This window comes from Geotrypetes seraphini, chromosome 7, assembly GCF_902459505.1.
Source record: "Geotrypetes seraphini chromosome 7, aGeoSer1.1, whole genome shotgun sequence".
NCBI classification, from domain to species: domain Eukaryota; kingdom Metazoa; phylum Chordata; class Amphibia; order Gymnophiona; family Dermophiidae; genus Geotrypetes; species Geotrypetes seraphini.
Window position 1 is genome coordinate 161,593,125 of NC_047090.1, and position 15,013 is coordinate 161,608,137.

General features: G+C 42.8%; 1 protein-coding gene across 1 annotated transcript in view; it reads right to left on the reverse strand.

Annotated features, from left to right (window-relative positions):
• Window positions 1-15,013, reverse strand: part of DYNC1H1 (dynein cytoplasmic 1 heavy chain 1) — a 312,112-nt gene that overhangs the window by 265,965 nt on the left and 31,134 nt on the right. Inside the window, exons 11-14 of the mRNA XM_033953397.1 lie at window positions 8,667-8,813; window positions 8,372-8,512; window positions 4,658-4,834; window positions 254-364 (exon numbers count right to left, since the gene is read on the reverse strand). Of these exons, the coding sequence (XP_033809288.1) occupies window positions 254-364; window positions 4,658-4,834; window positions 8,372-8,512; window positions 8,667-8,813 (576 nt within the window). The remainder of the gene's footprint in view (window positions 1-253; window positions 365-4,657; window positions 4,835-8,371; window positions 8,513-8,666; window positions 8,814-15,013) is intronic.

Sequence of the window (15,013 nt, forward strand, 5' to 3'; positions counted from 1 at the left end):
CAGTATAAAATCATTCAATCACCACATTTAGTAAGTACCCCCTTTATCTTTTGTTACAAAGGGTAAAGTAAAACTCATTTTTCCTAGACAACTTAGAAGCTAGGATTTGGCCTTCTAGACTGGAAGAAAAAACAATACAATTAAAAAAAATGTTCCTTGGGAGAGAAAGGCAGCTTGTCTTGAGGATATTACCCTTTGGAAACCTGATTGCTTAATTCAACTTTCAGGGGAGGGAGGCACTATTTTTCCTTACCTTTGAAATTTGTGAATGGAATTCTGTCATATTCTGACCCAACATTTGGCCAAATTTACTGAGGACTTCCTTATGCCAAGAATCATATTTCAAATTCACTTTCGATTGCACCTATAATTAAAGAGGAAAATAGCTTATTATTGTAGGGTTTTAAAAATAAAATACATTAAAAAAAAGTCCCAGTCTTGCAGCTTTCTTACAAAATGTAGCAGCAACTTAAAAATACAAGATTATGTATGTTATCTCTAGTACCAGTAGATATCATTTAAAGGTTACGTCTGTAACTGGGTGCCTGCCATTTGTACCTCTTGTACAAGTAAACTTACAGAATACCAACACTTATGCTTGTAGGTGTACAAACGTGTTAACAGAACAAGTGCTATTCTGTAATGACAGGCATAAATGGCAAAGCAAGTAAATGAAAAGTGAATACATAGGGATGGGCCTCCCACTTACATGTTTTAGCCTACAAAATGCTGAAAGTTACTTGCATCCGTGCAGTTACATCACATCTCTGACTGCTGTAAGCGCAGGCATATAAGACACACCAATACCAGGCTATACTAGCAGTCTATAACATAATCTAGATACCCCAATGCTGTCGTAGAACAGGCTCTCACTATGCATCCTCAGAGCACCTACATGAAGGTACCCAATTCAAGAATTGCCCCCTTAACGCTCAGCTTCTTAGCAGACTGTCTGAAGATAGCTACTGGGAACAGCTAATTGCAATTGACTCTCCACTATGCCAGTTCTTGTCTTAAGTTTCCTATGCACAATATTTGGTTTTAGCATAACCTTTACATTTCTAAATTCTTTCAGTTCTAAAGAAAAAAAATCTATACAAATTCATGCAGAAATACTGCCAAATCATATACTTAAATATAGCACTTTGCAGATAATCTGCATGTTGTTAAACGCTCAAAATTAAAATCTTGCAGTTAAATAACCAGTAGTAACATTCTAGATACCCTGAGTTTATCCTCCACATCTTGCCTTTCTTTTGAAAAATTTGTTCCCCCCGCCTTCTCCCATACAAACCAAATGGGAACCTTCAACTCTGGATAGTAATAATTACTTACCTAGTAATTTTCTTTCCTTGAATCATAACAAGACTAGTCCAAAATACATGGATTATTCCCACTATCGGATAGAGGCAGGAGAACAGAGTGACGATGACTCTATATACAGATGCCTATGCAGCTACCAGCCTCTAGTACTCTGAATTTTTGGTTTGACTTAATAAGAATTCCACCATACTTTCCCTCAGACCAAGAACTTCCAAAGTGGTTCATAGCTTTGACCCCTCTCTTAGGATAGGTGCTCCAAGCTTACATAATCACAGCTTGAAAACAAATTTGAACCACTCTTAGAAATGCAACAGAATAAAAACTAGCAATGATAATTGACATCACAGGCAGGCCAATTTATATTCTGTATATTGTTTTGGATTGGCCTGGCTAGACTTGTAGAAAATAAAATTACCAGGCAAGTATCTTTGCCCTAGCTAGACCAGTCTAGGTGCAAGGGATGTACTTAAACTTTTTCTAAACTGGGTAGAATCCGAATAGGCCTAACCTCAGGACACCCATCCCAAAGGCTGTGTCTTCTTGTCTGAATGTCCAAATAATAGCACTTTATGAAGGAACGTTAGTATGCATAGGCAGTTGACTGGTAAATTTCTTCAAGCAAAGCAATACCTCTTTCAGCTCAGAAAAAGAGGACTGTGCCTCGGAAGAGTATACTCTAAGCCTCTAGCTATCCTCTACCACCCCGAGAGCCAAAAACTTAGCATGCTGTTTGAAAGAGGCTGCCCTCAGATTTAAACCACTGCTTCACCGTTACTTTGGCTAGCAGAGAGACTGGACAGATTCAATTTTTTTTTTCTTTTTCCCCTCCCTTGTGTTTTTTTCCCTTTATATGTTTTTTTTCTATTTTGAGACATTTGTAACTTTATTTCCCTCTTTCCTTTAATTCTTGTTTGTCACTAAACCATTTGTTTAGAGAAATCTTAAATTTCTAGAGTTTTTTAGTTCTACATATGTTGTTAATAAGTTTTGTTTTTTAAATTGTTGTTTGTTTTTTTAAAAAGTGTCCTAAGATTGTCTGTTCCCCCATAAGTTGTTTTTAAATTGTACATCGCTTAGAATGTTTTATATAGGCGATTTATCAAATAAACTTGAACTTGAACATGTAATTGCAAAGAAATGAGGCATAGACAGATGATTTACACTTTTCTGCCAGCAGGTGACTCCAGTGTGGGACCTTAAACTAGTTCTAAGAGCTTTAGTTGGCGTTCTGTTCAAGCCTATAGTGGCAGCTTCTCTCAATCCTCAAAGGTTTGTAACTTTGAGGAACTCATGCCTCATTCCCAGAAGCTGGGAGATGCCTATACTCTTCCCCACCTTTCTGAAATGTATGGCAAACCAGTTGATTAGGAAGGAAGAGACCACCTTGGGAAGGAAAGAACTAAGTAAATAGTTACTACTGAATACAAGAAGATCAAAAAGTTTTCTGCATCAGTACTACTTAAAACTCTCCTGGAGGCACACCTAGCCAGTGAAAGAAGTTTGTATATAGCAGAAACCCAAAATATGCATATTTCTGTGAAAATCCTGAAAATACAACTGGCTATGGCTAGTTGTGCCTCCAGAAGAAGGTTGAGAAGCAGTGCTACATATGACGGGGCCTGAAGTTTGGAAATTCTCAGGGCCAAACAAATGGAAACCAGAACCCCCATCATCTACGTCAGGATTGAGAGAAGCTGCCACTATAGGCTTGAACAGAACGCCAACTAAAGCTCTTAGAACTAGTTTAAGGTCCCACACTGGAGTCACCTGCTGGCAGAAAAGTGTAAATCCTCTGTCTATGCCTCATTTCTTTGCAATTAGATCTTGTCTGTCCTTAATTCAAGCTCTTAAATTTTATTACTTTGTCTCCACAACTTCAAGATCATTCCATATATCTGCTCTTAAGAAAATGATCTGATCCTGCTCTTTACTGTGTATGTATATAAGAAAATAATGTAATGTAATGTAATGTAATGTAATTTATTTCTTATATACCGCTACATCCGTTAGGTTCTAAGCGGTTTACAGAAAATATACATTAAGATTAGAAATAAGAAAGGTACTTGAAAAATTCCCTTACTGTCCCGAAGGCTCACAATCTAACTAAAGTACCTGGAGGGTAATAGAGAAGTGAAAAGTAGAGTTAGAGGAAAAATAAAAATAAAATAAACATTTTAATAAGACAGCATTGATCTAAATACTTTTGACGTTTCCAGAAAGGGCTTCTTCAGGGAAGAGACTTGGCCGACAGTCCCAGGATGCCCATGTCTCCTCCCCTGCGATTCTTATAAATAACTTATTGTACTAAGAAATAAAGGTAAAGGAACTCGATATATTGCCTTTCTGTGGTTACAATCAAAGCAGTTTACAAAAGTATACACTCCTCCCCCCCCGATTCGCGGGTTTAAGACTCGCAAATTCGGTTATTCGCGAGTTTCTAAACCCTGACCCATCCCACCTCCCGAACGCCTCATAAAATGCCCAAACCCGGCGCCACTGCGTTATTGTGACTCAATACTGGTGCAACCACCGCAGGCAACAAGTGACTCAGTTGGCTACTCCCTGCGCACAACCACAAAGTCCCACTCTAATGCCCTCACCTCTTCCAGGACCATCACAACATCTGGCCACGGTCCCCCGAGGCCTTTGTAACTCCAACGGCCTCACCTCCCACAAAGCCCCCCAGACAGCCACAGCACGCGGCCACCTGCCAGTCTCATGCTCCCAGTCGGGCTTCTCAGCGCCAGCGCCCCAGCCAATCAACAGCTGCCGTGGTCTCAGCCGCTCCGTGGCACTAGGTGGGTGCAGCCAATGGTGAGGAGGGTCCCTGCCGCTGTCACGCCAACCTGCCACCGAGCCAGCCAATAGGCATCATCCTTGGGAGGGGAAGTCTGCTGTCTTTTCAATGCTGCCCCGCTTCACCCGCTAGACCACCAGGTAAACTGTATAGAGGTCCAGGAGGAAGAAGGGAGGCGGGAGAAAGGTCCGGGAGGCATGAGGGAGGTGGATCAGAGCCGGCCCTAAAAGTAATTTGCATTTTTCGATATTTGCAGGATGGCTCTGCCCCTAACCCTTGCGAATATTGAGGGGGTAGTGTATACAGGTTATTATTTTGTACCTGGGGCAATAGAGGGTTAAGTAACTTGCCCAGAGTCACATGGTGCAGTAGGAATCAAACCCAGTTCCCCAGGTTCTCAGGACACTGCACTAACCACTAGGCTACTCCTCCACTCCAATAAGAATATTCCCAACTGTTCATCAGTCCTACTTTAACATGCATTTGGATTTAACAAGTCAGACAAATTTATGTTACTGAAATTACATCTGTAATTACCTTGCCATAATCTATGATAACAGGCCCAAATTCCTTTCTGGTTTCTGCATTGTCAAAGGTTCCTCTGGCTTTCCTGATCTGAACAAGAAGAGCTTGCCATTTATTTAAATCATCTCCAAGTCGGTTGTAAATGTTTTCTGCTTGCATATCCCACAAGCACTGATACTGCAGCCAAACCTATAATAAGAAAGATAGAAGTTAATATAACAAGAACTTGAAAGTTTTTTGTTGCTTATTTTTTTTTAATGAGCTTTCACTGAAGTTTTACACACAGTTTTACCCTCAAAAGGAACACAAGTGATTTTAAAAGGATATACCTAGTTTAAAAGAACAAGTAGACACACACTTAAGATGTTATTTTATACAGATGAACAGACACCTGCGGCTCTTACAAAATCCTAATGTAAGCAACAGAAATTGTACCTAAATTCAGCTGCAGATTAATTACACACAAACTGGCGTATTATTCACAGCCCCTCCACGTACTTACTGGCAAAGTAAATAAGCCACATATGTGAAAATTAATATATAAAAATACCCCCTATATGTACAGCTCCTAATGTAGTAAGAGTTTGCAGTTAATATGCAGTTGTCAAAATTAACATATAGTAACTACAAAACTGTGCTAACTACCACTGGAGCATTCACAGCCGTTTCTCATTCAGTTAGCTGTGTGTGGGTTATTTTGTTTCTTTTTTTTTTTTTTTTTTTTGGGGGGGGGGAAGAGAGTGGTGTTTATATACACCAAACATCTGCCAATTAAACAACTTAACAAATAACTACGTCTACATTAACTAATCCATGCTCTCTACTGTGTTGACAGTTAACTGCTAAACCAATGTGTTAACATGAGACAAAGTTTAATAAGACCCATAGGGAGGAAATCAAAGTGCCGTAAAAAGCAAGCTTTTAATGCATTTTAATTTGCCATGCGAGTCAGCAACCTGCAGTATAACAGTCCTGCAGGTTGCCAACTACTGTGGTAAAGGAATAATGCTGCTTGCAAGCCATCTCGCAAGCAGGATTATTCCAGCAGCTAGTTAGCATTATGACCTCAAAGCTGCAGCCTGATACTCCCAGACTATATGTTACAGAGGTCATCAGAGCTTCTACAAATCCCACCAATCCTCTCTCCCAATTAAGGTTCCTGGTCCATTTTGAAGAAACCACCAGCAAGGACTGGAGCTACTGGAGATCACTCTTGCTTGATGTTACATATCCAGAATTGCTCCCAGCCACAGCTTATAGGGGATACAATGCCCTCAGGCTGTTGCTTTGAGGCTTGATGCTCCTGGAATGATACAACTCCAGCTTTTAGCTAGGGTCATTTTACCATGGATTTTCTGCTCTCAAGCTGACTTGCTGCGTGTACCCATTGCAAGCTGCAAATCACTTTCTGGTATTTATTATACATAGTAATGAGCTGCTTTACATGCATCTATGTGTTTTGCATCTTATTACTCTAACCTGCAGGAACCTAAATATCACTACAGTAAAACAAGTCAAGCTGCACTAGAGCCTTTAAGTCACATTAAGGGGCAAATAAGTTGACTTTAATCAAACTGTTAAGGCTTTCAACACCAACATGAAAAAGGCATTCAGCAGAATTTTTTTCTACATATTATTACATAGTAACATAGTAGATGACGGCAGATAAAGACCCGAATGGTCCATCCAGTCTGCTCAACCTGATTCAATTTAAATTTTTTTAATTTTTTCTTCTTAGCTATTTCTGAGCAAGAATCCAAAGCTCTACCCGGTACTGTGCTTGGGTTCCAACTGCCGAAATCTCCGTTAAAACCTATTCCATCCCATCTAAACCCTCCCAGCCATTGAAGCCCTCTCCAGCCCATCCTCCCCCAAATGGCCATATACAGACACAGACCGTGCAAGTCTACCCAGTACTGGCGTTAGTTCAATATTTAATATTATTTTCTGATTACTGTTATATTGTGCAGCTCTTAAGTACATTTGGCTGCTTGCACCAAATTTGTATTAGACAATTTTCAGATCATGTTTGAGAATTTTATATACTGCCATTTCTAGAACACAGATCTCAGTGGTTTACAAAATATTAGTATCAAGCATATAAATACTAAAAATAAAGAATTGAAAAAGAAACTCCAATAAAAAGGGGGTGGGGACACTACTGGGAGAGACACCAGAGCCAATCAGGGCCTTAGGCTCATGCCTGGTGCTTCCCCTCCTGCTGATTTTTATCTGAAAAGGCAGGGGGGGGGTGTCGGACAGGAGCATCTTCTGGCAGGAGGGTTTAGGCATCCCTCCTGCCCATCGTAGGGTATGGGGGGGTCTTGGCCAGGTTGGGAGGCTCCAATCTGGCTCAACCCACTAAATCAACCCACTAGACTACCAGCAGGTATGTTTGTAGAGAGGGGCTCAGTGAATGAGATATGGGGGGGGGCTCTTTTTTTTTAGCCCCAGCTGTTGTATGTGTTGTATGAGCACACAACACATGCACAACAGCTGAGCCCATTAAAATAAAATGTAAAAAAAGTCTCAGCTCAGTTTATGGTAACTAACTTAAAATGTGAAATAAATCATTGGATCAAGATTCTCCTGCTTACCCATGGCACAATCATCAATGGTGTCTCCATTATATTGTTTTTCATTAGTTCATTCAAGCCAGTCTGTCATCTTTGTTCAAATGAATGTTCACTGCTCTTCCCAGCAATGTCTCAGGCCTATAAGATTCTACTCAACATTTGGCTTTTTTTTTTTTTTTTTTACACCATCTACACAGTGGAATTCAACTCCAAAATCTTGCGCCACATCTTCTCAATTTGGGGGATGCAGTCGGCACCCTGAGAGACACTGTCAAGTCTCCTATGGAAGCCCAACAGGCTGCACTCAAACCTTTTATCGGCAGGAGAAAGATGGGGATAGCCCTAAGCTCATATGTTGTAAATGCAGGTTGGCTGATAGGTACTACCAGGAATTGGTCTCAAAGCAGGCAGAGCTGAATAAATCGCTCCGAGCACAAGAAACCCCCAAAAAGGGACAAAACCCCCCACAGAATAAAATAATAAAATGGGAGAGCAGAACACACAGACTCCTGCTGGCACGTGTACAAAAGGGAAAAACTGCAGGTGACGCTACGGAGCCCAAGTGAAGTACAACAGAGGCACAGAGAAAAAATCTGGAGTGGATTCCTTCTGCAGATGGCATGTGGTCATGGGGACACAACCTACTTGTCTAGAATATCTGACCTATTGTATCTTTAAAATCTCTATATGCCAAAATGTTAAGTTCACAGCTGCTTTTAAAACGCATCTGTTTGGGCTCACCTTTCTCTCCTCTAATGGGACCTAGGGGAGCTTAGATTTGTACCCAGCTGTTTCTTTCTGCAATATCAAATCTCTTCATATGCATATCTTTCCTCTTCTGTCCGATTATGGAGCTCCTTTTCTATTCTCTGAAGATTCACTTTAAGCCTATAAACAGTTTTGATGTGATGCACTAATGATGGTATAGGAAGTATCAAACTAAACTAAACACACTGAAAAGTTCTTCTTTAAAACAATTAGAATGCTATAAGAACACCTTGTTCAAAGTTGCTTTGTGATGCTCTTAACAAGGAACTCTAAAAAGATCCCGAACAAAGTAATGGATGCAAATGGACAGGTAGTCGTATAATGTGCAAAAGGAGCTCCACTAGTTCTCAGAATTCCATTCAGATTACCAACATTTACATACCTTCACATACTGCTCAACCTCAGTCACAATTCCCATGACTGCAGAATAGGCCTCTTCCAGCCCTGCTGGGCCATCAGGCATCCTAGTCAGTGCATTCCGATAGAACTTCTCTTCTTCAGACAGCTCATAGTGAACTCCTACCTATTTTAAGGACAATAAACAAACAAAATTTGTGCCTCTCAAAATGTTTAGCAGATGTTAGCAGTGTAATATTTTCTTTGCTCAAATACACAAAGATATTAATACGTTGTAAAAATCCATCTATAGTTTCAGCAAGTATTTGTAATTTGAATACCTGGTATCTTTGACTCTGAATTCTGGGTAGGGACAGTATTACCATCTTCCAGGAGAACATTTCTTGGTACAGTTTGTACCTGCAGTCTTCAATTGGAGGGTTTAAATAAATCACTTGATTCGTAATCCTCAATTCATGCACAATATTCTTTCAGAAAAAAAAAGAAAAAAAAGTTAAAAGCCTCGAGTTTAACATTTTCATTCTTCTTGCTAGAAAATTTCTATACCACACTATCCAACATACTAGATGGCTAACAAATTAACAAAATCAAAAACAAAAAAACCCCACTAAAATGTCCCACAACAGTAAGTAATAACCATAAAAAAAATAATCTTTAAAACCAAGGGGTTTGTTGTTTTTTGTTTGGGGGGGTCCTCATAATAGTTCATATTCTCATGGTAAAGACCAGATTTTACAGTCTTCCTTTGAGTGCTCTCTTATGAAAGTGACAGATTTTTGTCCCTTTTAAATGCTACAGACAATTTAATAGACTGATTTTTTTTTTTTGGGGGGGAAGAGGGTAAATAAGAATACCGTATTTTCACGCATATAACGCGCGCGTTATACGCGTTTTTACCTACCGCGCATACCCCTCGCGCGTTATACGTGTGAGCGCGGTATACAAAAGTTTTTCTACATAGTTCCCACCCCGCCCGACGCCCGATTCACCCCCCCCAGCAGGACCGCTCGCACCCCCACCCCGAACGACCGCTCGCACGCGCTCCCACCCGCACCCGCATCCACGATCGGAGCAAGAGGGAGCCCAAGCCCTCTTGCCCGGCCGACTCCCCAACTCCCCAACAATATGGGCCCAACCCGACCATGTGCCTCAGGCCGCGCCCCCAGGTGGGACCTAAGGCTCCAGGGCCTATTCTGATTGGCCCACGCGCCTTAGGCCCCACCAGTAGGCGGAGCTTTGGGACGGATGGGCCAATCCGGCCTCATTCCGTCGTTGGCTGCCTGCCGGACAGGCGGGTTTGGCTCCCGTCTGTCCGGCCAACTACCAAAGGTACGGGGAAGGGGGGTGGGGGTGTCGTGGGGGTCGGCCAGGGGGGTCGCGGGTCGGCTGGGGGGCGGTCGGAGGTTCTTGGGGGGGGGCGGTCGTTGGAGGGAGGGGGGTTTGCGTCGAGGGCAGGAGGGCCTGGGATCCCTCCTGCCCGTAATGTAGTGCGGGGTGGGGGTAGGGGGTCGCCGTGGCCAGGAGGGTTTGGGCTCCCTTCTGGCCCGATATTGTCGGGGAGTCGGCGGTCCTTCGGGGTGGGGGTGCGAGTGGTCCTGCCGGGGGGGGGGTGGATGTATCGGACGTCGGGGGGGGGGGGGGCATCAGGCTTTCAGGATGGGGACAGACCTTCAAGGGGGACAGGTAGACCTTCAAGGGGGGACAGACCTTCAAGGGGGACAGGCAGACCTTCAAGGGTGGACAGACCTTCAAGGGGGACAGCAGACCTTCAAGGGGGACAGGCAGACCGAAGGGAGTGAAAAAGCTATAAAATAAACCCACTAGCGTGTCAATGTGTTGAGAGGAAGAGGTGGTCTGGGAAATTCTGCTGAGAAAACTCCGGGTCCATTTCCACCCCCCAGTTACCCTAGTCCACTCCACTCAACTGGTTCACATACTGAGTGGGTCTTTGGGTGTTGTTCCTGGGATCTCTTTCAGTGGTTTGTCAGTATCTCCTTGTGGTCCAAGGAAGGAAACTTTGTTAACCTTAGCATTGACCTTCAGAATATATTTGTAACAGCGCTGCTTGTGTGGCATTACCGTAGGCTATGTAGTGATGGAAAGAAAAAACAGACCTTTGCACATTTTTGCACTAGGTATATGGTATAGGTATATAGGTATAGGTATTCCTGCACAGCTACTGTAAGTCCTTGTGAAGTTACGGTACCTTGTTCTTTCTGTATTTGACATCTAGCAAGGTCTCTGTTTGGAAGGAATGATTTAAGTTATGGTAAAAGCAGATAGCATTGCTGGTTTTAAAAAGGTTTGGACAAATTCCTGGAGGAAAAGTCCATAGTCTGTTATTAAGACATGGAGGAAGCGTCTGCTTGCCCTGGATCGGTAGCATGGAATGTTGTTATTCTTTGGGTTTTGACCAGGTATTTAGTGACCTGGATTGGCTACCATGAGAATGGGCTACAGGGCATGATGGACCATTGGACTGACCCAGTTAGGCTATTCTTATGTTCTCATCTGTAGGGGCCTTTGTTTTCACTTCTTATTTTAATGTATTTTTTCTGGAAACTTATCAGTGTTTTTTATAATGGGAACAAAAATGGAAGAGAATTACCGTAATGTGTGTGGAATGGGGGGGGTTGTTTAACTACCATAATTTCTTCAGCTAAATACCGGTAATTCAATCCACCTCAACCAGACATAGGAGAACTCACGCACCATTGACACACCCTCCAACCAAACACGTGAAAAGAAAAAAACTGTTCATTCTTATAAACAACCTTATAACTTTTAATCTAGAGTTAGTGAGTATGAATTCAGCAACAAGAACAGAAACATGTTAATTCTTATAAACTATAACATTAACCGGTAGATCAAACGAAGAATGGAGGACAAAATAATCTAAATACAGTTACCATAATTACGGTAAAGTTGTAAATAAACAAAGTTTACAGGTTTATTCAGTCATCATCATCACAGTCATCTGAATCCTTGAATCCATCAAAATCCGAATTGTCATCATCGTCATTAAATAAACTGAGCACGGCCTGCAGACGATCCTTGTTTATTTCCGAAGTGATATCGTCATCATCGTCATCATCATCATCATCATCATCGCTGATATCCATGTTGTTGCCTCCTTCCGCTGCACTGGTAGTGTCATTGGTTTCATAAACAATGCCCGCTTTTCTAAATCCGTTTCGAATGGTATCTGGTGTTATTTTGTCCCATGCTGAAGCCACCCACTTGCGGACTTCTGTGAAAGTTGCCCGCTTCTGCCGCCCCGCGGGCGTGTACTCGTGCGTGCCGCTCTGCATCCACTCCTCCCACTCCTTTCTAATAAAAGTCTTGAATGGATGATTCACTGCGATGTCAAGTGGTTGCAGCTTACACGTCAGGCCTCCAGGTATCACAGCGATGTGGGCACGAGTAGAATTAATGTAGGCCTGAACATTTTTTTCTTTGTGGGCAGCCATGGCATCCAAAATTAACAAGGATTTTTTTGCAAAGAATCCACCCGGTCTTGCCCTAAAGCATTTATCTACCCACAATCTCATTACGTCGCAGTCCATCCATCCCTTCTTGTTGCAGTGCACAACCACACTGGTGGGCAGCTTTTCACGGGGCATAGTGACCCTTTTGAAAATGAGCAGGGGCTTTAACTTAACCCCGCTAGCTGAGCAACCAAGAACGACTGTAAAACACGTTCTTTCATGCCCAGTTGTGGTGATGGCAACAGATTTAGTATCTGTGGGGGCTATGGTTCTTGTTGCTGGAATGTCGAATGCCATTGGAATTTCATCCATGTTGATGACGTCCTTTGCAGTGATGCCAAGTTCAGATATTTCTTTGGCGACAAAGTCACGGAAATCAATCAATTTTTGCTGCCAGTCATCTGGAAGTCGCTGGCCAACAGTTGTTCTCATTCTAACTGATAGTCCGTTCCTTTTCATAAATTTTGAGATCCATGTGAAGCCAGCTTTGAAGTCGGGTATTCCTCTTCCATTGGCAAGTAGTTTTGCCTTCATCTGAATCGCAACAGTAGAGACTGATTGATTTTGCTCCCTTCTTGCCAGAATCCACTGCTTCAAGTCATCCTCCAGCTGAGGCCATTTTGGTTTGGCCCCACGACGTGCCCGTTTGCGCGGATTGCATTTCTCCAGTTCCTTCTTATCTTTTCTCCATTCACGCACCGATGTTTCTCCAACATCGAACTCTCTCGCTGCGGCTCGGTTGCCTATTTCCTCAGCTTTCGCAACGACTTGAAGCTTAAAGTTCACTGTATATGACTTTCGTCTTATTCCTGCCATTATGGCGGTACATTTAAATTTAATTGATAAACTCTACTACCGGGTAGATAAATGCAGAATACCAATCTGAAGAGATCAAATTAAAATGTGGGCTCTACATGCAGCATTAATCTTTTATAGGCTTACCCAAAGGCTGAGATGCTGTTGTATAGTCAAAATAGTATTCACTGGGCAAATTACAAGGCCAGATAGAGGGGGGCCACAGCCACGTGGTGAAAAGCACACCACCAGAAAAACAGCCTTGGTAAAAACTAAGCGGCAAGCATGCTCAGACCATTGCGCATGCTTACAGAGCTGGGAGCAGGGCAGGGCGGGCGAAAGGAGAGTTGGGACAGCGCACGGAGAGTCGGGGCAGTGCACGGAAAGTCAGGGCGGGCGAACGGAGAGTCGGGACAGCGCACGGAGAGTCGGGGCAGTGCACGGAAAGTCAGGGCGGGTGAACGGAGAGTCGGGATAGCGCACGGAGAATCGGGGCAGTGCACGGAAAGTCAGGGCGGGTGAACGGAGAGTCGGGACAGTGCACGGAGAGTCGGGGCAGTGCACGGAAAGTCAGGGCGGGTGAACGGAGAGTCGGGACAGCGCATGGAGAGGCGGGGCAGTGCACGGAAAGTCAGGGCGGGTGAACGGAGAGTCGGGACAGCGCACGGAGAGTCGGGGCAGTGCACGGAGAGTCGGGGAGGGCGAAAGGAGAGTCGGGGTGGCCAGAGGAGAGTCGGGGCGGGCGAAAGGACAGTCGGGCTGCATGCGCGTTATACCCGTGAGCGCGGTATACAAAAGTTTTTATACATAAAATCGTGGTTTCTGCGCGTTATACACGGGTGCGCGTTATACACGGGTGCGCGTTATCTGCGTGAAAATACGGTAGTCATATTGAGTCAGACCAATGCTCCATCTAACCTAGTATCCTGTTTCCAAGTTCCAATTAAGGTCACAAGTATCTGGCAAAAACCCAAATAGTAGCAACATTACATGCTACCAATACCAGGGCAAGCAGTGGCTTCCCACAAAAGAAGCACTCCAGGAGTACAAGGCCATAAAGTAACTAAACAAATTCTTTACTTTGGTTTTCTGGCATGGGCTATTTAAATGGTGATGAGTCAGAGAAAGTCAAACAAATCTCTAAACCTGGAAAATATAATAAGACAATTTGACAAACCAAGTAGTAAATCACCTGGACCAGATGGTATACATCTAAGAGTACCGATAAGACTAAAGCATTAAATTGTAGATCTATTAGTAGTAATCTGCAATTTATCTTTAAAATCAAATGTGTTTCGGGCACTTGGTCTGATCTTTTCAAGAACATCTTGGGGAGGAAGCGGGAGCTCATGGGGCAGTTCCTGGGGAGTTTTTATAGTTACTGGTGGTCTACTTTATCTTGGTGTGTATCTATGTTTTCCTGACCCCTTGATAAGTAGGGGTCCAGGACACCCGCTGTTCAATTATGGGATCTTTTGTTTGCTACTCAGCAGGAAGCTCATTGCTACTGTCTTGGACCATACAGACTGCGAGGGGAGGCGGGTTTGGTGAGGGTTTTCCTGTATGAATGATGCTGTATACCAGGGCTGCCCAAGTCCGGTCCTCGAGATCTACTGGCAGGCCAGGTTTTCAGGATATCCACACTGAATATGCATGAGAGAGATTTGCATACCAAGAATGCAGTGCAGGAAAATCTTTCTCATGCATATTCATTGTGGATATCCTGAAAACCTGGCTTGCCAGTAGATCTCGAGGACTGGACTTGGGAAGCCCTGCTGTACACAATCATATTATTCGCTATCTTTATTCTTGTTAATTATTTTGTGTGATCAATAAAAATGGTTTCAACTTAAAATCAAACGTGGTACAAGAAGATTATAGTGCGACTGACATAGCCCCCAATTTTTAAAAGTTCAAGATCACTGTGCTAAATCATAACCACCTGATGGTACTCTGAATTAAATAAAAGGTGTTTGTCACACCTGTTAAGTGTTCTGGATACCATAATTTTAGAAATAACTTGTGGCCATATTTGAGTATTGTGTGCAATTGTGGTTACCACATCTCAAAAAAAATCTATAGCAGAATTAGAAAAGATACAGAGAGGATTTTATAAACCTCTTATCATAAGTGGAGTGAAAACAGGTAGACAAGAATCAGTTTACGCTTTCTAAAAATACAAGGACAATGAGGCATGCAATTAAGCTAATAAGCAGTACGTTCTGAGCTACTGGGAGAATGGGATAGAAATTGAAATAAATAAAATAAATAAATTTGAAAACAAAAAGCAGAGAAAATATATCTTCACTCATGCAATTAAGATCTGGAATTCACTGCCAGAGAATGTAATAAGAAAGGTTAGTGTAGGCATGTTTTTTTTTTTT